The sequence below is a fragment of the Staurois parvus genome, unplaced genomic scaffold (genome assembly GCF_062004578.1).
Source record: "Staurois parvus isolate SC_StPar_1 unplaced genomic scaffold, SC_StPar_1.0 ptg000282l, whole genome shotgun sequence".
Taxonomy (NCBI): Eukaryota; Metazoa; Chordata; class Amphibia; order Anura; family Ranidae; genus Staurois; species Staurois parvus.
The window spans coordinates 15,696,721-15,723,170 of NW_028318078.1; the positions used below are offsets into that span (position 1 = coordinate 15,696,721).

Consider the following 26,450-nt stretch of genomic DNA (forward strand, 5'->3'; position numbering starts at 1 on the left):
CTAGAAGTTTGGTGGTGTCTGGGGTGAGGAAGGAGCGTATCTTGGCAATGTTGCGAAGATGGAGCCTGCATGTGTTTGTGAGTGATTTGACATGCGTTTGGAGGGAGAGGTTCGCGTCAAGAATGACGCCAAGGACTTTGGCTTGCGGGGCGGAAGTGATAGTGGAGTTGTTGGTGATGATGGATAGGATGGGGGGGGGGGTGTTGGCAGGGGGAAAGACGAGAAGCTCGGTTTTGGAGAGGTTGAGCTTGAGGAAGTGTAGCGACATCCAGTCTGAGATGTCATTTAGGAGGTGAGTGATGCGGGCGGAGATAGTGGGGGTGAGGTGAGGGGTGGAGAGGTAGATTTGGGTGTCGTCAGCATAGAGGTGATAGTTGAAGCCATGAGATTGTATGTGTTTGCCCAGGGAGGAGGTGTAGATGGAGAAGAGAAGGGGTCCAAGGACAGAGCCTTGGGGGACCCCAACAGAGAGGGGGAGGGAGGGGGAGGTGGCACCATTGTAGGTGACACTGAAGGAGCGTCGGGATAGAATATTCAGATCTATACCATAGTTTGTGAACTCTATAACTTTCCTACAAACTAAAAAATACATCCTAATTTGGGTTATTTTCACCAAAGACATGTAGCAGAATACATCTCGGCCTAAATTTATGAAGAACAATTATTTATTTGTAAACTTTTATAACAGAAACAAAGAAAAATGTGTTTTTTTTTCAAAATTTTTGGGTTTTTTTGGTAATTTAGCAAAAAATAAAAACCCCAGCGGTGATTAAATACCACCAAAAGAAATCTCTAGTTGTGTGAAGAAAATGATCAAATTTTAGTTTGGGTACAATGTTGTATGACCGCGCAATTGTCATTCAAAGTGTGAGAGCGCTGAAACCTGAAAACTGGCCTGGGCAGGAAGGTGTAAAATTGCACGGTATTGAAACGGTTAAAGTCACCAAGAATAATAGTGGGTATTTCAGAGGAGAGAAAGTAGGTAGCCAGGCAGAAAAGTCATCAAAAAAGCATGATACTGGTCCAGGAGGAGAATCCTGGAGGAGAATCACTGCAATCCTCAGAGAAAACAGACTAATACAGTGCGTCTCGAAAGAAGGGAGGGGTAGGAAGGACTTGGAAGGTGCTCTGTGGTGATAGAAGGAATCCAACTCCACCTCATTTCTGTCCACTAGGTCTGGGTGAGTGAGTCCAGTGGAGGCCTCCATGGTAGGAGGCAGCAGGAGAAGCCTAGTCAGAATCCTGAAGCCAAGTTTCAGTTATGGCAAGTATGTTAAAGCAAAGGGAGATAAAAAGGTCATGCACAGATGTGAGTTCCCTTCGTTACAGACTGACCTGGAATTTCAGAGGGCACTTGAGATTGGGGGGGTTGGTTTTTGGGAGCAGGGGGATAGAAATTAAACTGAGTATGTTGCAGCTGTTGCCATAGGAGGAAGGGTGCTGGATATGGGGTTTACAATTAGAAAATGGCAGGCCAGTATTGAGGGAAATGTCCTCAGAGATTAGGAGAAGGGGGGTGAGGAACGTAAGATGGCAGCGGGATGTATATGAGCACACATATTTCACTGCCCTGGTGTTTGTGTTAGCATGTGGGTTCAGTATTTGAAAGAGGCAATGGGTTCAGTAAAAGGGGGAGGGTAGGAATGAGGAAGATATGTATAAGCTGTGGGGTGTAGATGAGTGGTAAAGTAAGGACAATTTGAGGACAAAGAACATTAATGTGAGAAAGAAGCGCAGAGGGAGCATAGTAGTGGGAATCAGATGTCATAAGAAAGGAAATATCAAATGTTGATTTGTTTGCTGTCCTTCCAGAGTGGAGCAGAGTTCTTGTATCTTCATGCAGCTTTTGTTAAACTGAGGCAGTAAAACTGTGACAACAGTAAAAGAAACAGGCTGTCTGTGACTAACTCCTGTCTGCGACTTCCTCATAAGCTGAACTAAAAAGTTGTAGGGAGATGGGGTTGCAAACACCCTCAATGCCTGCTGGATACCATCTTGGAGGCCTAATGACCACAAATCGATGCCTACAGCATTGAGATGCACTCCATCCGCCCGCAAATACCGCTATGACTCCTCCTCCAGCTCACGATGATGGACTGCTAGGCCCCTGTTCCTTACAAAAAAACGCGCCACCTCCCTGTTGACCTTAATCCGGGCCTTATTACGTTTCACAACCGAACAGGCCTGTCGCCAAGCAGTACGGGCCACCATGTCAGACCAGACCATAACAGTCTGCTGAAAGAAGGACCGAAGGCCCAAAAAAATCGAATTTAATGTCCTGGATCACCTCACGCATAGAGCGCAGCCCGAGGTCATTGCCACCCACATGCAACACCAGAACATCCGGAGGGCGGTCTAACCGGGAATAACGATGGACCTCAGGTACAACCCGTGACCACAACATCCCAGGTACACTAAGCCACCGAAGCCTGGCCTCACTCCTATCAAAACCCAATTGCCAACCCTCCTCCCGGACCGTCGCCCGCTTAGCCCCCCAAAAAATGTAAGAATGGCCCAGGATCCACACCAAACAGACAGCAGAACCTGTAAAGAAACACCAAGAACAGAAAAGACAGTTACTGTAAAGACCAAAACACAAAAACCAACCAACTGAATTCCTCCCCCTCCCCCATCACAATAGCTGAGGACACACATATAAACGTAACCTAGCCGAATCCCAACGACCAATGCGCCGAACGACGTGATCACCCAAACCCCACCGGGCAGCTTCCGTGGCCGCCCCAATACGAAAAGAATGGAACGAGTATTGCTCTGCACCCAATCCCAACGCCTGCAAACACCGTTTAAACACCACCCCAAATTGGAAACGAGACAAAGCCGTCCCATTCGCATGCAAAAAGAAAGCCCCAGGAATAGCGGGTCTCAAACCGAGAAATCCCCGGACTGCCTGAACCGGAAAAATCCGGGACTCTGGAATCCCCGTACAACGAGGCACAAAGACCATCCAACTGGGCCACCACCCCATGAAGAACCTCAAAAGAAACAGGCCGCCTAGCATTAGGAATTGAACGGCCTTTCCGATAACCCTGCAAAGCCTGCCTAACAAGGAAATCTTTGGTAACATCGCAGCGCTCCGCCAATTTTAATCGGAAAGCCAACCCCGCCAGCTTCTTGGACATCAAAGATGCAAAAACACCAGCTTCAAAATTCCGACCGATGAAATAAAGGAGGAGGCACCGAGCATCGTCCACCCCGGACCCACACCCAACCTCACTCACTAACTCCAGTCATTCCCGCCAAACCTTTTCGTAAAAGGCCCAAGTGGACTCATAAACCGATTGTCTAATCAAGGCTGCAGAAGAGGCAAGGCGATGCTCCACAAATGATCCGGGCAAGCGATACCACACTGCTCCACCTCCGGTGCCAGCCGACGGAATCTGTCCCACTGAAAACGAGACAGAGCATCAGCCACCGAGTTATCCACACCCGGAACATGAACAGCCAAAACAAAACAATTAAGACGTAAACAGTCCAAAACCAAACGCCGAAGCAAACGAACCACCGGCGTAGAGGAGGCCGAGACACTGTTAATGGCCTGAACCACATTCAGATTGTCACAACGAAAACGAACCCATTTATTCCGGAAAACAGGACCCCACAAAGACATAGCCATGGACCCGCACACCACTGGCCCTGAAAATAACCCCCAAAACCAGTAGCGCCCGCCACATCCGTAAACAATTCCAAATCAAAGTTAGATACTGCCGCATCCAACCACAGTGATTTGCCATTGTAGGAATCAAGAAATGTCCTCCACACCCCCAAATCTTCCCGTAGCTCACAATTCAGCCGGACCCTGTGATGTGGGGCAGCCGCCAAGCACCTGGAGAATACATGCCCCATGTGCATGATGCGGCAAGCAAAATTCAACTTCCCCAATAAGGACTGCAAATCGCGAAGTCACATTTTTTGCACTTACCCACCGCAGTTACCAATCCCCGGAGCTCCTCCAACTTATCCAGAGGCAAACGACATTCCATGGCCACCGTATCAATAGTAATGCCCAAAAAACACAACTCTGTGTGCAGACCCACCGTCTTATCCGGAGCCAAGGGAACGCCAAAATATTCGAACACATGCTGCACCGTGCTCAGTAGCGACGCACAGATGAAGCTCCCCGGGCGGCCAATGCACAGGAAATCTTCCAAATAATGGATGACGGATGCAAGCCCAGCAGCATCCCTCACCGCCCATTCCAAAAAGGAACTAAATGTCTGAAACGGAACAAGAAATGGAACAACCCATAGGCAAACAACGATCCACGCCATTTGCAACAGCCGGAGACAAATGGGATGTACCGGCAAGAGGTGAAAAGCCGCTTCAATATCAGTTTTTGCCAACAAGGAACCCCCGACCAAACCGCCACACCCACGAGACCGCCGCATTGAATGAAGTGTACGAAACTGAACACAAAACCGGGTCAATCGCACCATTGAACGATCCCCCTCTCGGATGCGACAGGTGATGGATTAATCTATATTTTTTGGGCTCCTTTTTAGGAACGACCGCCAACGGCGAGATGACCAGATCAGGCATCGGCGAGCAAACAAACGGGCCCGCCATATGACCCAAGGACACCTCCTTGTCCAGTTTAGCAAGAACAACATCCGGATGCAGCCGCGCCGATCTTAAATTATCCGCCGCGGGGCGAACAACCGTCAACGCACAAGGGATCATAAAACCATCCGCAAAACCCCGCTGCAGCAGGCAAGCCGCCGCCCGATTAGGGTACCGCTTTAAAAACGGCACCATCTTTTCTACCCTCACCAGTGTCATCCCTTTTTCCAGTGTTACCACCCCTCCACCTTCCTTGTTTAAAACACCGGATCAAGGAATGGAACCCCCCACAGCCCGAGCACTCGTGACAAAATCAGCAGCCAGATCCAAACTTGCACGAACCCTCGTTAAATTGCCAGCAGTATCCTTTTATATGTGCGGCCGGCTCTACACCAGAAGCTGCACTTCCGGCCCCCCCTGAAAGGGATGAGCTGTGGTCCGCACAGGCATCATCAGCTTCATCCACAAACCTATGTCCTTGTGGTCCCAACGCAGAGACGGCCGAACCGCCTTCCGTTGCGGAAACTGCTCGTCATAACGCAACCACGCAATGCCCCCATAAACCCGCTGCGCTTCGCTGATAGCATCCAAGTAACAAAAAAGAGTGGAACAATGTTCAGGCATCCGCTCCCCAATAACGCTCGCGAGTACGGAAAAAGCCTGAAGCCAATTAGAGAGTGCGGGGAATCAAACGGTACCGCCGTTTTTCCTCCTCCTCCCTCTTACTCTCATCCGGCCTCACTTTGTCCAAGTTGAATTTCTCAACGGTAACAAAGAAAAGATCTCCACATATTCACCCCTCCAAATGCGCTCCTTCACCTCTTGCTTCAGATGCGCCCCCAAGGGCCCCTCAAAGCACACCTAAACCTCGCATTTGGCCTCATCCGCCAAACGCACCCCATCAAACCCTGGCGCCTATTTGTCCCCGCCGTGAGCCCCTGGACCCTCAACAGCCGCAGCCCCTCCAACCGCCTCAGACTCCGTGCAAAAGAACCACCCACTGTCGGAGCCACCCCTGTTCTAAGGATTGAAGCAGCCCCAGTGACTTGCGGAACCGGCTCTGGAAATACCCGAGGGTGAACCACCTTGGCAGAGTCACTACTTCCCACGGTAAAAACCCTGCCCCTTGAGGCCACATCCTGAACAGCCGACCATGCAGCCAAAGATGGTGCCGAAGCCTGAGCCACCACCCCTGCCTCACACCACGTCAGCACGTCCCTAAAACCCGCCAGCAGCATACCAACAACCCCCCCAGTGGCCAGGGAACCCACCAGCGACGACGCATCAACCCCATTACCACCGGAACTGCCCGCCGCCACAAACCCAGGAACGCTACCCCCAACGTCCCGAAAGCCCCCCAGCAAAGAAGAAGATATCGAAAAAACAGCCCCATGGAGACTCCCAGCCACCACTCCGGACCCAAGCAGGGAGGTAGGGACCGCACCATCTTCAGCTCCAGCTCCCCCTCCGATCGGCTCACCTCTTCATCTGGCTCCAGGACAGTGTGGCGCTCAAAGTTGCCGTCCACAGCCACTGCAACAGGGCCCAGAGCTGCTTCAGGATCCATCCCTCGTTGGGCTCGCTGGGAGGCAAAGGAACTCCCAGCAGCTGAAGACCCCTCCTGTGACAGTTGTTTGCCGGCTCTCACGGCCAGAGCTGCTGCTCCTGGATTCCTCCCTCGTTGGGCTCGCTGGGAGGCAGAGAAACTCCCAGCAGCTGAAGACCCCTCCTGTGACTGCTGAATCCTGGGTCCCAAGCCCGGGCGGCGCACGGGGGTGACGTCATCAGCCACCGCCCCTGCATCCCCGGAGCTCAGAGCCGCAGCTCCTCCCTGTACACGTCGGGCTCGCTCCACCCCATAGGAAGGGCCAGCAGCTGAATCCCCATGATGCACTGAGGGACGGCACACGGTAGTGACATCATCCTTGGCCGCCTCCCCTGAGCTCAGAGCCGACGAGCCCCGCCAATGTCGAGCTCGCTGGGTGGCCGATGGCCCAGCAGCTGCCATTCTGCCCAGATGAGTGGCGGCATCCCCCGGGGCCAGCCTCAGCGATGGACCTCCCGATCCTCTTCTTCCGTCTGTCCAGCCCCCTCGTATTCCCGTGCTGGGTCGCCTCCACTGCAGGCCCGGAGGCCGCATGGCCAGCCACATGGTCCCCACCTGACGCGGGTTTTGGGTGGGAAATGAAATGCTTCCGCTGGGTGCCTCCCAGCTCCCCCACGTGGAGAATCAGGCCGACGCTTCACTGGTGGGGCTGGAGGGTCCCCGAAGGAGCTCCTAGAGCGGCGCAGAACCCGCAATGTGACATCTGGGCTGAAGCGCACCAGTGGCACCGAGCACGTGGACGCCCAGAAGAGGGGCTTGGGGACACGGGCCTGGGTGTTTGCAGCAGGTTGACTAGCCTCTCCCGCAGCCATCCCGAGCCATTTTCTTCTTGCCGTTCCCCGCAATTGGGAGAGAATTCCATCTACGTCACTCATGGCCTAATTTTTTCTTCGCAGGTTCCCGAGAATGACAAAGAAACCTCACCCGTGCTGGCACAAGCTCTGACTAACCCCAAACAAAACCCAGCCCCTCTCCTCATCCTAGCAAGACCACCCTCCAGCCCGATTGCTCCAATCTGGTATGTAACTATCCCCCCTCTCCTACACTCCCCACCCAGATCCCGTCTCCGCCTCGTCTGCAAGCCCCAGTCATGCTGGCCCTCCCTTTAGCTTCGCTCCGTCCAGGCCCTGACTTTCCATGCAAAAGTGAGCCTGATTTTGCACTCTCCAGCTTTAGTAAATAAACCCCAGTATTGGCAGTATTTGAAACAGATTTATCTGCAAAAAGAAGATAATTATGTAGTGAAGACTTAAGAGGAATCATTTGAGGGGGTTTGGGGTGATGTTTCACTCTGAATTGTTCATCAACATTCAGATAAAGAACTCATTGGCTGTAAGAATTTCCAAACAGTTATTTGTCAGTAAGCAAAGTACAGTTGTGTTCAAAATTATAGCAGTGTGTTGAAAAAAGTGAATAAAGCTCACAATCCTTCTAATAGCTTTTATTTCCATACACACAAATGCATTGGGAACACTACACATTCTATTCCAAATCAAAACATGAAGAAAATATATCAAATTTGTGTTGTTCCTCTAAAGAAATTGAAGAAAAGTGAATATTAGACTGTTCAAAAAAAAATAGCAGTGTTTGTATTCTTCTTTACAAACTCAAACATTCACTATATAAACTGAAAAATGTTTGAAGATTTTGCTTTCCTTTGAATCACTTAATTAATATTTAGTTGTATAAGCACTGTTTCTGAGAACTTCTGTACATCTGTGTTGCATGGAGTCAACCAACTTCTGGCACCTGTGAACAGGTATTCCAGCCCAGGATGATTGGACTACATTCCACAGTTCTTCTCTATTTCTTGGTTTTGCCTCAGAAACTGCATTTTTTATGTCACCCCACAAGTTTTCTATTGGATTAAGATCCAAGGATTGGGCTGGCCACTCCATAACATCAATCTTGTTGGTCTGGAACCAAGATGTTGCACGTTTACTGGTGTGTTTGGGGTCGTTGTCTTGTTGGAACACCCATTTCAAGGGCATTTCCTCTTCAGCATAAGGCAGCATGACCTCTTCAAGTATTCTGATGTATTCAAACTGATCCATGATGCCTGGTATGCGATAAATGGGCCCAACACCGTAGTATGAGAAACATCCCCATATCATGATGCTTGCGCAATCATGCTTCACTGTCTTCACAGTGTACTGTGGCTTGAATTCAGTGTTTGGGGGTCATCTGACAAACTGTCTCCAGCCACTAGACCCAAAAAGAACAATCTTACTTTCATCAGTCCACAAAATGTTGCGCCATTTCTCTTTAGGCCAGTCAATGTGCTCTTTGGCAAATTGTAACCTCTTCAGCACGTCTTTTTTTCAACAGTGGGACTTTGTGGGGGCTTCTTGCAGATAGCTTGGCTTCACATAGGTGTCTCCTAATTGTAACAGTACTCACAGGTAACTTTAGACCTTCTTTGATCTTCCTGGAGCTGATTGTTGACTGAGTCCTTGCCATTTTGGCTATTCTTCTATCCATTCGAATGGTAGTTTTTCGCTTTCTTCCACGTCTTTGAGGTTTTGGTTGCCATTTTAAAGCATTTGCGATCATTTTAGCTGAGCAGCCTATCATTTTCTGCACTTCTTTATATGTTTTCCCCTCTCCAATCAACTTTTTAATCAAGGTATGCTGTTCTTCTGAACAATGTCTGGAACGACCCATTTTCCTCAGAATTTCAGAGAGAAATGCACTGTAACCAGTATGTACAACATTTGCTGCATTCCTTTCTTAAATAACGGCAATAATTGCCACCTGTTTTTGCAAAGAATGAATGACCTCACTAATAGAACTCCACACTGCTATTATTTTGAACATGCCCCTTTTCAATTAGTGATTCAATTACATAGAATCAGCAGCATGCATGTCATAACTGTTGGGTCTGTTGGATTTCTATTACTCTACTACACCTGCTAGTAAATGATTTGCCATGTAGAAATATCATTTCTACCAAAAACAGTGATTGATCATGTTAGTGATGTCTGACTGCTATTATTTTGAACACAACTGTACCTCTTTAGTTTTCAGAGGCTTTTTCCTTGTCTTGCAGGATGTCAAAGGCAGCTTCATTGGCTGGCTTCAAAACTTTTAAATATCGACACCGACAAAGCCTCTTCTGCATGAAGACCTGCCCCACCTACACTCAAATTGGGGAGGAGGGGGTGTGCTTGTTAACCTTTCCAGACACCACTGCTTCCTGTACTATGCAGTAGATCAATATCACTTTCAATTTGTGTCACTTACCTTTGGGTGGACATCTGCTCCAAGACTGTTAAACAAAGCCTTGGCTCTGGTACTGGCACTATTGTAGTTCAAGGGAATCTTGGTGATCGGCTACATGAATTACCTACTGCTCTGGAAATTGTTGTCTCAGGACTTGAAAGCTAAGATTCTAAATCACTCTACAGAATCTGGAAGACTTTGAGTGGCTTCTAAAAATACAAACATACATAGGGCTGAATCTGGATACCAGCCCTGATAAGGTATTTCTAACGCAGGAGAAATGCATAATGCTGCGAATATACATTATACTGCTTTGAGCTCAATGCATCTCTGTGGTGCTGTATATGGATCATGGGGTTGATACATTTTCGAGGCAGCTCCTGTTGCTTAGTCCCACATCAGAACTCTCCAGAGTAAGATCTTAGCAAAAGGGACTGATCCTCTTCCTGGTAGATAGTTTTCTTTAACTCAGGTGTCTGCAATCGTGACCTTGTGCAAGTCTTTCTTTCCTCTCAGGTGAAAATCCTCATCACAGAAGTGAATCTGTCTGGCTGGGGAGATGTCTTAGACACCCTGTCAGTGCAGGCTCAGTAGCAGAAACTAGATTGCCCATTAATCTGGAGTTCAGATAAATTAATTTAGCACTCATGCATCGGACATGTCTTCCAGAGGGCCATGTGGTAATAGTGCAGTCTGACAATTTCATGGTGGTGGTATACAAGAACAATCAGGGCAGTACAAGTGAAAAATATCCTTTATTATGCAGAACATCTGGTGTTCTACATTGCAGGAGTGGACAGTGAGCAGACAGACTAACTTAATAGTCAAAGTATTGATCTGTGAAAGTGAAATTTCCACCAGGAGGAGTTATAGCAGATTTCTCATGGATGGCAGAATAGAGATGTGAAACCAAAGGCTTCTCTGCTCAACCACAATGTAGAGGAGTTAACTGTAAGATCCAGAGATTCACTGGCAGACGCAGCAGATGTTCTGAACACTCCAGGGGACTCTAATGGATGCGTTTCCTTTCTTGAAAATTATTCCCCAACGCTTACTGAAAAGCAATATTATAATCCTGATAGCTCTGCATTGGCAGTGGAGGGCATTTACTCATCTAGTTCATTTGATTGCAGATGCTCCTTGGCAACATCCCCATTAATAAGACCTTTTATCCATTGGGCCAACTTTGCATTAGACTTCTCCGTCACTGGCAATTGAAGTCCAGGTCTTGGAAGTTACGGGTTTCTCTAGGCCAGTGACTTTAACAATACTTCAGGTCAGTAAACCCATACCTGGGGTTTGATGGTTTAATTCAAATAGTATAGTATAATAGTAATAGTATTAGAGTGCTCCTGCACTTCTCGTTCCCATGCCACCTTCCTCGCCCTCCTCCTTCTCCTATCCGCTGGGGACATCTCCCCGAACCCTGGCCCCTCACCACCTCACCCCCCCCCCTAGGGACCCCCCTGCTCCCGCCAGCCGCCGCAACCCCCTCAACCTCATCCCTGTACCCCTCCTCCCCGCATCCATCCCCTCTCTCTCAGTTGCACTCCTGAACGCCCACTCGGTTTGCAACAAGCTTACCGCCATCCATGACCTCTTTATCTCCCACTCCCTCAACCTCCTAGCGGTCACCGAAACCTGGGTACAGGTCACTGACTCTACCTCCCCTGTGGCACTCACCCATGGAGGTTTCATCTGGACCCATTCACCCAGACCGAGCGGTCACAGAGGTGGTGGTTGCTCCTATCACCGCTGAGCACCTTCCCGGTCCTCCCTAACCCCCCCTCTCTATCCTTCTCCTCCTTTGAGGCTCACTGCATCCGGCTCTTCTCCCCCACCCCCCTAAGGATCGCAGTGATCCACAGGCCTCCTGGATCCATACCCCGCTCCTGGACGACTTCACCGCCTGGCTTCCCTTCTTCCTCTCCTCTGAGCTACCGACCATCATCCTTGGGGACTTCAATATCCCCATCAACGACAACAACCCGGCTACTTCCCAACTCCTCCACCTAACCTCCTCCTTCGCACTCACACAGTACGCTCAATCCTCCACCCACATTGATGGGAACACCCTGGACCTTGTCTTCTCCAACCTCTGTACCCTCAACGAGTTCACTAACACCCCCTTCCCTCTCTCCGGCCACCACCTCCTCACGTTCTCCATCTCCCCTTCCCCTAACTCCCCAAGGCGCCAAACCATCACCAGCCGCAACCTCCGCAACCTGAACCCGGCCCCCCTCCACTCGGCTGCCGACCGCCTACACGACAGCATCCTTCCACTGTCATGTCCTGACCTAGCCACCACCACATACAATGACTCACTGTCAGCTGCCCTAGTCTCTCTGGCACCCCTAACCACACGCAACATCAAACCTAGACCGCTTCAACCATGGCAGAATGACCACACTAAACACCTCAAACGTCGCAGACGCGTGCTGGAGAGACTATGGTGCAAAACCAGGTCCCCTCGTGCGTTCTCCCTCTACAAATCTGCCTTCCTCACTTGCACCTCCTCCCTCCACGCCACCAAGCAGGCCTACTTCGTAAACCTGATCAACACCCTCTCCACCTGCCCTCGCCGACTCTTCTCCACCTTCAACTCCCTGCTCGCTCCCCCCCCTCCTCCACTCAGTACCTCACTCACCGTGCACGAGATCGACACCCATTTTCACAACAAGATCGACGCAATCCGGAAGGACATAGTCAACTCGCAATCTACCTCCCCACCTAGCCTCCCCCCCCCCATCACCCCTCATCTCTTCCCTCCTCTGACCTCGCAACTGCACTGCCCCCCACCACACCCAAGGCCTCGCTTACCATAACCCCCCCAGCACTGTACTCCTTCAGCCCTGGTACCACTGAGGAAGTCACCAGGGTCTTCTCAGAAGCCCGCCTCACTACGTGCCCCCTGGACCTTATCCCCTCTCATCTCCTCCGGTCACCCCCCTCATCCGCTCCCTCACCCACATCTTCAATCTCTCCCTCTCTACTGGCACATTCCCCTCCCCCCTAAAGCATGCGCACATCACCCCCATACTCAAAAAGCCCTCCCTGGACCCCAGAGACCCAAACAACCTCAGACCCATCTCCCTGCTGCCACTCACTTCCAAGCTCCTTGTCTACGATCACCTGAGCACCCACCTAACTGACAACAACCTCCTTGACCCACTACAGTCCAGCTTCCGTCCCCAACACTCCACCAAAACCGCCCTCCTCAAAATCACTAACGACCTACTAACCACCAAAGCCAAAGGCGACTACTCTGTCCTCCTTCTCCTGGACCTCTCCATGGCCTTCGATACAGTTGACCACCCCCTCCTCCTTAATAAACTACTCTCCCTCGGCATCAGAGACACCGCTCTCTCCTGGTTCTCCTCCTATCTATCCCAACGCTCCTTCAGCGTTTCCTACAATGGTGCCACCTCCCCTCCCCCTCTCTGTTGGGGTCCCCCAAGGCTCTGTCCTCGGACCCCTTCTCTTCTCCATCTACACCTCCTCCCTTGGCAAACTCATACACTCCCACGGCTTCAACTATCACCTCTACGCTGATGACACTCAAATTTACCTCTCCACCCCTCACCTCACCCCTACAGTCTCTGCCCGCATCACTCACCTCCTAAACGACATCTCAAACTGGATGTCGCTCCATTTCCTCAAGCTTAACCTCTCCAAAACCGAGCTCCTCGTCTTTCCCCCTGCCCACGCCCCCCCACCCTATCCATCACTACCAACACCACCATTAATCCTGCCCAGCAAGCCAAAGTCCTTGGCGTCACTTTGGACTCAAACCTTTCCTTCCAACCTCATGTCAAATTACTTACAAACACATGCAGGCTCCACCTCCGCAACATCGCCTAGATACGCTCCTTCCTTACCCCAGACACAACTAAGCTACTCATGCACTCCCTGATTGTCTCGCGCCTTGACTACTGCAACTCCCTTCTCACCGGCCTGCCCCAGTGCAGGCTCTCCCCGCTTCAGACCATCCTGAACTCAGCGGCTAGTCTCATCCACCTCACCCCCCGCTCCACCACTGCCACCCCCCTCTGCCTATCCCTCCACTGGCTCTTGGTTGCCCAACGCATCAAATTCAAACTGCTAACTCTGACCTACAAAGCCATTCACAACACTGCCCCTACCTACCTCACCAACCTGATTCCCAAGTACTACCCTACCCGTACCCTTCGCTCCTCACAGGACCTCCTTCTGTCTTGCTCCCTGGTCTCCTCCTCCCATGCACGACTGCAAGACTTCTCCAGGTCCTCCCCCATCCTCTGGAACTCACTACCCCAATCCATCAGATTGTCGCCTTCCCTCCTCACCTTCAGGCGCTCCCTGAAAACCCACATCTTCAGGGAAGCCTACCCCACCCTTACCTAACAGCCATCCTCCTTCATTCCTCCTACCACTCCACCCCCCACAGCCACTTCCTCCTGTACCACTACCCCCTCCCTCCTAGATTGTAAGCTCGAAAGAGTAGGGCCCTCTAACCCCTCGTGTGCTGTTTGTTGTTGTTGTACTGTTTCATGTATTGTCCCCCCCTCTATTGTACAGCGCTGAGCAAACCCTTTGGCGCTATATAAACTCGATGTAGTAATAATAATAATAGTATGAGTCTCATAAGGTCAGTCCCTATTCTTATTTGGCCGTTTGTGTCTTTAGCTTCCTCTAGTGAGATGTAGTTCAGCCTGTAATGTTGAGTACCAAAATAGGGATGAATCTTGGCGTCAGTGATTCTTTCTCTTGAATTAATCTTTGGTGGATACATTTGTCCATGGAGCCACTAGCATTATTTTTTTTCTGTGAGACCTCCACTTGCTCCATGGGATCTGAACCTAGTTCAGATGTTTCTTCCAAAGCCTCCTTTTCAATTCTGTTCCAGAAGTGTCCTTGCTGGCTCTGTCTCAGAAGGAGGATTTTCTTGTAGATGGGTTTGGAACACAGTCATCCCTGTCTTGCTAGGTACTTTTTCATGTTCTTAAGGTTAAGGTAGTCCTGAGTCAGACATATTTTTGCGCAAGGTAGTGTCCTCATATCTTAATGGGGAGATTATACTTTGTTTCTTATGTCCAGGTCTAGTTCATCCTAGGGAAGTTTCACATTACATCAGGAAGACAGATTTGCATCATTCCGGATGTATCACAAAAGACTTCAGTGTCACAATCTCTCAATTGATTTGTCAGGTCATTCCTAAGACTAGTGCCTTAAAACATTGGGAGTCTCCCTTTCCTGTCACTACTTATTCTTCCATGACGGTGGAATCTTCCTGGGCATTTAGCCATTTGCCAGTTGTTTCCTAGGTTTGCATGGCTACAACCTGACTTTTTGTTCACACTGACCAAACTCTGTAATGTAAATGTGGATACATTGGTGGATTCTAGTTTCAGATGTAAGATCCTGCAGGCAGCTGTGTGATTACTCATGTATGCTTCTTGGGTAGCCTCTTGTTTCTGTTGAGTGTCCTTGCCCATCCCTCATTTGGAGCTGCTTTGGGCATCCCACAGTTAGAAGATTATAGAAGCATTGTGTCCTTCAGTGATTGCTGGAGTAAATAGGTCACTCACATCTCTGTGGTTTCTCTTGTTGCCCTTTGTTCCTTGTTGTATAAAAGCAATGTCTCCCTCATTTTATTTACTTCTTGCGACAGCTGAGCTCTATAATATGTGCGGGGTTAAAGCCACTAGAGGGAGCTAGTCTGTTATTTGCTGGCATAGTGTCCAAACTTGGCAAGGTGGCAGTACATCTACATGCAGAAGGTTATGGAAGTGCTGTGCCTTCCAATGAACTACTTGAGAAAAGAATTTTGCTTTTTTTTATAAACTGACTGTAGGCATTGTATTTCTAAATACATTTCAGTCTTTTTTCCTAATGGAAACCCATCCAATGGAGGTTTCTCTACCTGATTTCTGCTATAGAAATTATATTAAAGCCAAATCACTGGCCTGTACCTGAATACTTATTTTGGGTCATTGACTCATAAAGTACTAAACTAATGGGTTAGGTAATTGCATTTACAGAATTAGGTCCTATTGGTGGCAGGCCCTGTATGCCCCCCTTACAGGTTTACTTTTGCATTCTATGTGTTATTTACTGCAAAAGAAGAAAAAAAATCAGACTTTGCTTCCTTGAAAAGATTGACTTCAGCCGTCCAGATCGTCTCCGAGATATAGCTGACCGATTTGGTGTGGATCATGATGCAATGCTAGACAATGTTTTATATGCCCGAGCATACACAAGTAAGTGATAACCTGTCATTTCTTTAAGTTAATGTTATCAAAACTTTCCAAAATACAATATATCAGCAAGAGTCAATATTGTCACCACAGTTCAAGTGCCGTACATGAGTACAATGTAATAGAATGTACAATGCATTTAGACCTCACAGAGATCACAGTATATAGAAAAAAGATCAGAAAACAACTTAACTTCAGTACATGCCATCACAGGACATACGTGTACAAGGCACATAGGGGAGGGGGAGATAGGGGGATCAGGCGGAGTCTAACCATGCAGACTAGATTTAAGGTTAATTGTGCTTATGAAAATATAATCATAAAGAATAAAGCCATATGTACTACCTTTAGTCAGTCCCTTTTCTCTTTTGTGTACTGAGGAACACAGCTTGCTAGTAAGGAATCTAGGGCTACTGTATATTGCTGTCTACTGGGGAAATAGACATTTGGTACAGAACACTGAAGGCAAGCTCACCGAGGTCATTCCACACCTCCCCCCCCCCCCCCTCCCCCTTGATGCCACACCTGCTCAGTTTTGCCTAGTGTCCTTAGGAGATCAGATGTATCTTTCCTTTCTGCTATATTTTTCTATTGAATTAGAAGATCTTTCTACTGTCAACAGCAGATCATTAAGTATATTGGTGTTCTCTCTACAACATTCCTGCAGTTGGCAGTGATCACCAGTCTGTGTTCCAGTTGGCAGAGGACTTCACTTTTTAGGTAAAGCCAGTACATTTGGTGATTCTTGTGGCATTATTTATGCTAGAGCTGTGACAATTCATGTGTCTTCATCTGTGAAGGCTCACTGTTGTAGGTGGTTAATATGTGACTTGCTGTGTTGCTGGATTTTTCCTCTGATTTTAAATCTGTGGCTGTGTGTGTGCTGTTTGTTACTGTCGCTCTGCAGCTGGCTGGGAACTGTTGCCAGGGATTAAGATCTCCCTCTGTCACTATTATGTCAGTTTTATACCTGTCCATTGCATAAGAAGAATATGGAAACCTCCTCTTTATTGTTTATCTTGTGCTATACTCATTTATTGCACTAATGGTCAGAACTGATGCAGCCTTGGGGAGTTGTGAAGGCATACACACCTGTTTTTCTTTCCCACAGTTTTCTTTTACTGCAAAGCTTTGCTCCAATGTATCTCCACACATACCTCCAATTCCATCAGCCTACATTTGTGGCCATTTCTGACCCCTCTCCCTTTCATCCCCAGGGGCCGATTCCTTTTCCTACAGGAAAGGTGTTTTATGATTCAGTTGATACAGCTTGGCTCTCCATAATTCCAGGGGTTTAAAACACCCACCTTGCATGGTTAAGTCTGATGCAGAAATTCCTGACATCTCTGATTTTGTTGGGGGTCCTCCAGAGAATTTGTTGTCAGATGCTGGGTCCTTTGCCTCCCTAGAAGGAGAGACTTTGTCTTTGCCTAATACGTTATCTGGTTCTCCTAGACACAGATGTTCCACCTAGGTTTTTTCTTATCTCTTGTTTGTGGATTTTATCTACAAACATTAGTAATACCCATACAAGCAATTTCTTGCCTCTGAATGGTTCTTGGCACCCTGTCCCCTCACAGAGAAGTTTATCATGAAATATCCTACTTCTATAGTCAACCTACCTGTGTCTTGTATTAATAAAGCTTTGACCATTCTGGTAGAGCACCTACCAACATCTACTTAGGAACCCTTGTTCTAAAAAGACTATACATACCAAGATGCATTGATATAGAATATTTTGCTTGTCAGCCACCCACAAAGTCTCCAAACTCATGCACACCTGCAACTAGGTTTCTTATGTCAGTGATTCTCTCCCCTAGCGAAGGCAATTTGACTGGCTATACTCTCCTCCTGTCCACGAATCCGTGTAAGCCCTTTTTTATTGACAAGATTAGCATTTTCCCCTTCACCATGCTTTGGATTATATGGATTCTTTCTTCAACCATTGAGAAACCCTGGAATCTCTGTGTTTTGTGGCCATAGGCCTCCTAAACTTTTTTTTGGGCTTCCAGTACTTGACAGCTGCTACACTCCATGCTCCTTTAACCTCCCTGGCGGTATTCCCGAGTGTAGCACTGGGTAAAGTTTCAGTACCAAAAGCGGTAACCCCGAGCTGCACTCGGGAATACCCTGCAGCGCTGCTCCAGGATCCCTCGATCACTTACCTTGTCCTGTGCTCCCGCGATGTCCCTCCTGTAGTGTCCCCTGTAATGTCCTCCGGCGGATGCCAGCATCTGTCATCTGGGTTCCGTCCCCTGCGACGTCGGGACGTACGGGGGACGGAACTGAAATTTGAAATCTGTAAAAGTGATATTAACTAAATTTTCTAGTCACATAGTAAAACATTACTGTATCAAACCATTTCACATACATTTGTCCCTAGTGCTTTGTCCTGTGCCCTGCCTGCATTTTTACCGTTCTTTCTGCCTTGAAACTGAGAAATGTTCATGGCGTCCAAAAAGCGTCCCATTTGGTCAAAAGCGGTTTTAGACCAGCTAGAGAACAGCGATAGTAAATTAGAACCACTTGCAGAATTGAGTGATAATGATTCGTGGGGAAATTTGTCATCAGACACTGAAAACTATTTTGCGACTTTGCTCAGTAATGTGCGAACTTGGCGCTCTATTTCAAATTTCAGTGTTTTTGGTTTGATTACATTATTGAATTACATTTATTATATTATTATTTTTTATGATTATTTATTTAATTTTTATTTATGATTTCGTGTTTCAAATTTTATCCTACCCGGGATGTTTACTAGACTTTGTTCGGACAGATTTCAGTGAGTTATTCCTATAAAATTACAGGCCTACAATAAAAAAAATACATATTTGCATGCAAAAAAAATACCGCTTTGAGCACAGAAATATGGACATAATCAGACCGCTAGGGAGGTTAAGACACTCTTCTGGGATTGTTTTCCCTGAGTTTTTATTGTCCAAGAGCCAAGGATTTACTGACACCCTCCTTCAGCATGAATTTCTTGTAAAAAAAAAAAATGTACTTTTTGTTAGCGCTATTCAGTTACCTCCTATGAGTCTGTTTTTTCTTTTATGAGGGTTCATCTTTATGTGCATAGTTTACTGCTTTCAGGTCCCAGGTTCATAATTCCTTCTACTTGAGGAAGTTAGTTCCACAACCTAGAGCCCCTGCTACGTTTGTTTTGCCATGGGACGTCCCCCTGATTTCAGTCCACCAGTCTTGCCCCAAATTTCGACCTACCCTTTCCAAGTCCACCAACTCGCCTGTTTCTGGCCTAGGGCGCCTGTACTGCTTTCCCTAAGTCTTGGCACCAGGTGACTTCAGTGCCAATTTGATGTGGGGAAAGGTTGCCATTCCACTGTCCCCAGGGTTTTTTAAGCCATTCTCTTTCCTCTCCACCTGCAGTCTATAGGAGCTTTGCCAATCCTTCTTCCTTAGCCTATAGCTGCATGGCAGCCCTGCCAAGTGAATTTCTGATAACCCTGCTTCCCGGTTGGCACAATCCATCCATTGAGTTGGATGCCCCTCTTACATCTTCATTAAGGCTGGTTGGTTTCCCCCAGCTCTGTAGTCTCTGGTAAGTCTGTTCCACCTATTGGTCTCATAGGGAACCTCATCCTGACTTTTCCACTCTTCCTTCATTCTGTACATCCTTCAGCCTGTCCCTGCTTACAGCAAATTCATTAGGCCCCTCTAACAGTGGATCCTGCATCTGTCTGTTCCAGCCTGCAGCAATACTTTTGCCTTGGATTCGTCATTCTTCTTCCACTTGGGACGGGGTAGACTGGAAGCTGGATTTCTCCTTGCTTCCCGAATGCTTATTGTCCTTTGGGAACTTTTATTTTACTGCTCTGTCCTTAAGGATGAAACAACATTTTCTTGGTCCCTTTAGGGATTAGGGGTCAGGCATGAAAACTGTCTGTATGACTGTATGCCATGTTTCCCTTAGGATCTCCCCCTTTTCTTTTAATTTTGTACTGGAAAGTCCCCCTTGGGTTTCCTCCATTTGCTTCTACCTGGCTGAGTGGCCTCCCCCCCTTTTTATGGTTTTTCTGCCTTCCGGTAATGAATTCCTTAGTCCCCAACCTGAGTCAATTCTCCTGCTGAGATCATTTTGACGGCCTGTTCGTCAGCATCCATACTTCTCCTTTGATCAGAGCCACCACCTAAATTCTGTTTTGTGTTTCTCCCTAACTGTTGATTACTAGGAGGCTGTTGAGCCTTTGCTGTCGCTTGCTCCAGCATCAACGTGTTTTTACTGGTAACAATTTGTCTGGGGCTGCTGATCCTTTTTGTTTTTGCTTGTGGATCAGGTGCTGCTGTTTAACTGTATTGTTGCCCACCTCTTTTACGGCTTGGGGGAAGTCCCATGGTCTATGAATCGATTCCTGTGTCCTGTATTCTACGATAAAGATAAGAGGAATTTTGACGTACCTGTAAAACTTGTGTCTTGGAGTACAGTACAGGGCATGGGTCCCTCCACTCTCTTCTCTGAGGTCACTTTCTTGCTTGCTAACAAAACTGGAGCCTCATTGGTAGATGAGATTATGTGGGGACATTATGGGGTGGACCCAGCAAAGTTTTTTTCCCCATGTCCAATCACATGAAGTTAGCATCAAATAACCCAATGTCTGCTAATTAATTTTGTACTGTACTCCAAGATATGGAATTTATAGGCATTCCTAACTCTTCTTTTTCACTGATGTGAGTCTCCAGGGGTTTCCCCGTGTGCCTTTGCAGTATGCTTTATTCTTTGTTTCCTTCAGTTCGGGATAGAACAACACTTGGCCGTTAGTATCATTAAGGGTCAGATGTCTGCCCTATCTGTTCTTTTTAATGTTCTCTTGCTTATAATTTATTTATTTGTACTTTCATACAAGGGGTTGCACATGTTGATCCCCCAGTTTGGCTTCCACCCCAACCATGGGATTAAAATCTAGTATTGTCAGTGTTGCAAAAAACCCCGCATGAACCTGTTTGGAATATTTCCTTGACATTGTTATCCCATAAGGTAGTCTTTTGTGTGGCCATCAATTTTGCTGGAAGGGTTTCTGGGTTATCAGCATTGACCTACACTATATTGCCATAAGTATTGGGACACCTGCCTTGAACTTTATTGGCATCCCAATCTTAGTCCATAGGGTTCAATATTGAGGTGGCCCACCCTTTGCAGCTATAACAGCTTCAGCTCTTCTGGGAAGACTGTCCACAAGGTTTAGAAGTGTGCCTGAGGAAATGTTTGACCATTCTTCCAGAAGCGCATTTGTGAGGTCAGGCACTGATGTCGGACGAGAAGGCCTGGCTCGCAGTCTCCGCTCTAATTCATCCCAAAGGTGTTCTATCGGGTTGAGGTCAGGACTCTGTGTAGGCTAGTTAAGTTCCTCCACCCCAAACTTGCTCATCTGACCTTTTTCAATTCTTTAAATCAAGGTTCCCGGCTTTCTTTGGAGTCTCTTCAGGCGCATATTACTATGATCCCTTAGAAAACTGAAGAAACTGCTTTTTAACCGCAAGCTTTCCGACCGATCTCGCTGCTAAATGTGGACTTGAAGATTTTGGGAAAGGTTCTGAGCACCCGAATTAATAAGTATCTACTCTCACTTATTCATCGAGATCAGGTTGGCTTCGTTCCAGGGCGACAAGCTGCTGATAACATCCATAAAATCATCCATCTCATTCATATTTTACATCGCCGTAGGATACCAGGGTTCCTTTTATCCCTGGACATTTATAAAGCGTTCAATTCACTTTCTTGGGAATATTTGACATATACGCTGTCTAGATGGAGGTTTGGTGACGCATTTCTGGCTTGGATCTCAGCTTTATACTCGTCTCCCTCAGCATCTGTTAAATATGCAGGTTTTTTTCCTCATCCTTCTCTATTTTCAGGGGCACGAGACAGGGATGCCCATTATCACCTGCTCTTTTTGTTCTCGCTCTTGAACCTTTAGCTGCAGCCATTCGAAATCCAATACAAGGCCAACTTTAATGGGGATGATGCCCTTTTGGTTTTAACCAATCCTCTCATCACTCTCCCCAAACTCCAAGTCATATTGGACCGTTTTCCGACTATATCTGGCCTTCGCGTCAATTTGTCTAAAACCACGGCATTGAATATTATGCTCCCTGCCGACCTGGTTGAACGGTTGCAGACACAATTTCCCTACCGTTGGGCATCCCATTCTCTGGCTTATCTTGGCGTTACACTTCCTCCTACTATGCCTTATTTTTGGCTAAATATTACCCCTTATTGCACTCTGTTACTTCCCTGCTTCATTCTTGGCAGTTTCCTTCTTCATCATGGATTGGCCGGATTTTCCGCACTCTCCCTATTCAGGTCCCTGCATCTTTTCTTTGTGTACTGCAAAGCCGGATTCTCCGTTTTATTTGGGCTAATAAATGTCCCAGAGTGCCTAGAGCCACTCTGTATACTCATAGATTACAGGGAGGTTTGGGAGTTCCACATGTTTCTAGATACTGTTTGATGGCTCAGATTTCCCAGTTGTCTATGCTTCATGCCACGACAGAAATACTCTTGGAATTACCCAACTGTACTCCGCTTTCCTTAACTACATTGCTTTGGCTCCCGCCTAAGTTGCGCCCTCTGGATTTGAGCCCTATCATGCTTCACAGTTTATGAACCTGGGATTCTGTAAAATATACAGGTAATTGGATTTCATAATTTCTACCTCTTTTGGCGATTACGCATAATCCTTTATTTCCACCAGGCCTAGAACATCCCCCTTCTTTCTCTTGGTGGACCTCCCATGGCATTGTTATTGTACATGATTTTCTGAGCGCTCGTACGTTTCCATCATGGGAGTCTCTTCGAGAATCAAGGAGGGTCCCGCCATGGGAATATTATCAGTATTTGCAATTGCGCCACTGGGTCCTATCCCTCTGTCGTACCTCTACATACCCTTACCACAAAATGCCCTTTGAGCATGTTTTTCAGCATTCCCCAGGGTCTCCTGGTCTCATTTCTGTAATTTATGCCTCCCTTAACAGTAGGTCCTTCTCACCACCCCTGTCTTATGTCTCTCAATGGGAGCGAGATCTGGGTGTCTCGATTGGGCGTAGGGCCTGGGGAATGGTGGTGAAATGTTCATTCAATACAGTCACTCTTGAAGCAGCCTATAAAGTTCTTCTGCGGTGTTACTGGGTCCTGGCGCGGACTGCTCACTTTAATCCGACTGTCAGAGATAGGGGTTTCCAGAACTGTGGTCTACGCAGGGACGTCTTGCACGTTTGGTGGTCGTGCCCACGATGGATAGGCTTCTGGTCTAGGGTTTTTGGGTTTGCTACGAATGCTATTTCATATAATTCGGTCAGTAGGGATGCAAGGGTGGCCCTTCTGCATTGCCAAATTTTGGGTCTGTCTAGGTCTCAGCAGAAATTGGCATCCTACCTATTTATTTCGGCCAAACGTGCTATAGCTCAAGCTTGGAGAACCCCTTTGGTTGTCTTCCAGGGGGTGAAGACCCGGATGAATGCTATGTTGATCAATGAACAGATGTCTAGCGTTCTTCATGATTCTCATTTGAGATTCCTTAAGGTTTGGAAACCTTGGATATGTTATTCCTTGCCATCCCTGCCTCCTACTAGTTATGGCCTCTTATAGTCGCTGCCTGTGCTAGCCCTGGATCCGTGATTCTTCTAGTTTCTCTTTCCTCCATGTTTTCTTTCTGATTCCTTTTTTTTTTTTATTTTGTCGTTTTATGTTCTTTATCCGTTCTTCTAACCTTTTTTCTTTTTACTTCTTTTTCCGGTATGTTGGATTACTGCTGCTATTATTTGGTTCGGCTTTTTGCTGTCCCTCCTTGATGTCATTGGACATTTTGTTATTTGGCTAATACAAGTCAGCAGGATGTATCTGTTTATGTGTTATTGTTCTGCTCTGCCCCTGCGTGGGCGTATCTTGAGCTTGTTGTATTCTTAAAACAAAACTTTATTAATAAAAATATTGAAACCGAAAAAGATAGAGCAAGAGAAGAAAATGGTGATTCTAAATGCACCAAACTGGTCCAGAAGAACCTGATAAACAGACATACTCAGACTTCTAGCGGGCAATCCCTGGCCTCTTCTCACCAGGCAAGATCTGCTGTCTCAGGGCCCTTCATTCCATTCTGCTTCACAGTCTTGGGCTTTAGCAGCATGGCTGTTGAAGTCCAGGTCGTAAAAGATAGAGGAGTCTCTGGTTATGTTATTCTCCTACACTGCTAAAAGCAAAAAATGCCACTTCCAGGAAGATCTACTATCGTATCTGGAAATCCTTCTATGACTAGTGAGAACACAGGCAGTTTAGTCCTAGAGATTACTCTGTGCCTCACATTCTAACAGTCCTACAATCAGGTCTTGACCAGAGCTTGGCCTGAAGCACTCTGAATGGACAGATCTTGGCCTTATCTATTCTCTTTCAAAGACCTCTGGCTTTCCTCTTTCTTGTAAATACTTTTTTTCAAGTCGTGTCTCACATTAAGCCTAATTGCTTGTGATCTCAACCCAGTTCCCTCTGCCCTGCAGAAACCACCTTTTGAAATGATCAAATGATCAGGAATAATCCCTTAGACAATCACTCCTGCAAAAAAGCCCTTTGGTTGTTATCACATCAGTCAGACATGTCTCCGAGTTGGCGTCCCTTTCCTGTAAGGAGACTTTCCTCATACTTCACACAGACAAGGTTGTCTTATGCCCTAGACCAGTGGTCTCCAAACTCTGTCCCTTTATGTGCTTTTATCTGGCCCTTGAGGCATTATTTCCCCTACTGTCAGCAGCGGTGGGACATAGCTCCTGCCTGTGACACTAACAATGGGGCACTATTTCTCCCACTGATAAGAATGCTGGGACACTATTCCTTCCACTGACACCACCAATGGGGCACTATTCCTGCAATTGACATCAATTATACTTTGGGGTTTATTTACTAAAGCTGGTTCACTCAGAATCTCATGCACCTGTGCATGGTAGCCAATAAGCTTCTAACCTCAGCTTGGTCAATTAAGCTTTAGCAATAAAACCTGTAAGCTTCTATGCAGAAGTGCACAAGATTCTGAGTGAACCAGCTTTTGTAAATAAACCCCTTTGTGTACTGTAATATACTTTAAGATTTAGAATTTATAGGTATGTTAAAAATTCCTCTTTTTTGTATTTTTGTAATATCCTTATCTCAGAATCCACTAAGGGCACAGCTCGCTCCCCACATATGCTAGTTTTCCCTCTGAGTCTGCTTGCTACATCTGAGGAGGTGTGGTGTTAAAGCCTCAAGGCCTTCAGTTTTATATGTCCCTATTGCTCATTTCTCCTGTAAGCAGCAGTATACTGTAAGTTTGTAAAAATAGGTTTCCTACTATCAACTTTGTCCCCCAATGGACTTCAAGAACAGCATTTTATAGTTAGTACAAATATCTTATTATTCTTTCTAATACCGTATTTTCCTGCGTATACGACTGGGCGTATAAGACGACCCCCTACTTTTCCTGTTAAAATATAGTGTTTGGGCTATACTTGCCGTATAACACTACCCCTCTTCCAATGCACACCAGTGGGAAGAATCGTGCCCCATCATTGGTGTCAGTGGGAGGAATAGTGTCCCATCATTGGTATTAGTGGGAGGAATAGTGCCCCATCATTGGTATTAGTGGGAGGAATAGTGCCCCATCATTTGTGTCAGTGGGAGGAATAGTGTCCCATCATTGGTATTAGTGGGAGGAATAGTGCCCCATCATTGGTGTCAGTGGGAGGAATAGTGCCCCATCATTGGTGTCAGTGGGAGGAATAGTGCCCCATCATTGGTGTCAGAGCAACGAATCGTGCCCCATCATTGGTATTAGTGGGAGGAATAGTGCCCCATCATTGGTATTAGTGGGAGGAATAGTGCCCCATCATTGGTATCAGTGGGAGGAATAGTGCCCCATCATTGGTATCAGTGGGAGGAATAGTGCCCCATCATTGGTATTAGTGGGAGGAATAGTGCCCCATCATTGGTATTAGTGGGAGGAATAGTGCCCCATCATTGGTGTCAGTGGGAGGAATAGTGTCCCATCATTGGTATTAGTGGGAGGAATAGTGCCCCATCATTGGTGTCAGTGGGAGGAATAGTGCCCCATCATTGGTGTCAGTGGGAGGAATAGTGCCCCATCATTGGTGTCAGAGCAACGAATCGTGCCCCATCATTGGTATTAGTGGGAGGAATAGTGCCCCATCATTGGTATTAGTGGGAGGAATAGTGCCCCATCATTGGTATCAGTGGGAGGAATAGTGCCCCATCATTGGTATCAGTGGGAGGAATAGTGCCCCATCATTGGTAATAGTGGGAGGAATAGTGCCCCATCATTAGTATCAGTGGGGGGAATAGTGCCCCATCTTTGGTGTCAGTGGGAGGAATCGTGCCCCGTCATTGGTGTCAGTGGGAGGAATAGTGCCCCGTCATTGGTGTCAGTGGGAGGAATAGTGTCCCAACATTGGTGTCAGTGGGAGGAATAGTGTCCCAACATTGGTGTCAGTGGGAGGAATAGTGTCCCAACATTGGTGTCAGTGGGAGGAATAGTATCCCATCATTTGTGTCAGTGGGGGAAGGAATAGTGTTCCATCATTGGTGTCAGTGGGGGGTGGAATAGTGCCCCATCGTTGTTGTCAGTGGGGGGGGAGGAATAGTGCCCCATCGTTGGTGTCAGTGGGGGGAGGAAAAGTGCCCCATCGCTGGTGTCAGTGGGAGGAATAATGCCCCATCATTGGTATCAGTGACACCAATGATGGGGCACTATTCCTCCCACTGACACCAATGACACTTGCTGACCCTTGTTCCAGTATGGTGCTGCTGCAGCCAG

The 26,450-nt window shown here is 47.3% G+C and overlaps 1 protein-coding gene across 1 annotated transcript in view; it reads left to right on the forward strand.

Moving 5' to 3' along the window:
- DMC1 (DNA meiotic recombinase 1) overlaps positions 1–26,450 on the forward strand; it is a 205,709-nt gene that overhangs the window by 76,156 nt on the left and 103,103 nt on the right. The window contains exon 7 of the mRNA XM_089681997.1: positions 15,554–15,645. Coding sequence (XP_089538123.1) covers positions 15,554–15,645 — 92 coding nt within the window. The remainder of the gene's footprint in view (positions 1–15,553; positions 15,646–26,450) is intronic.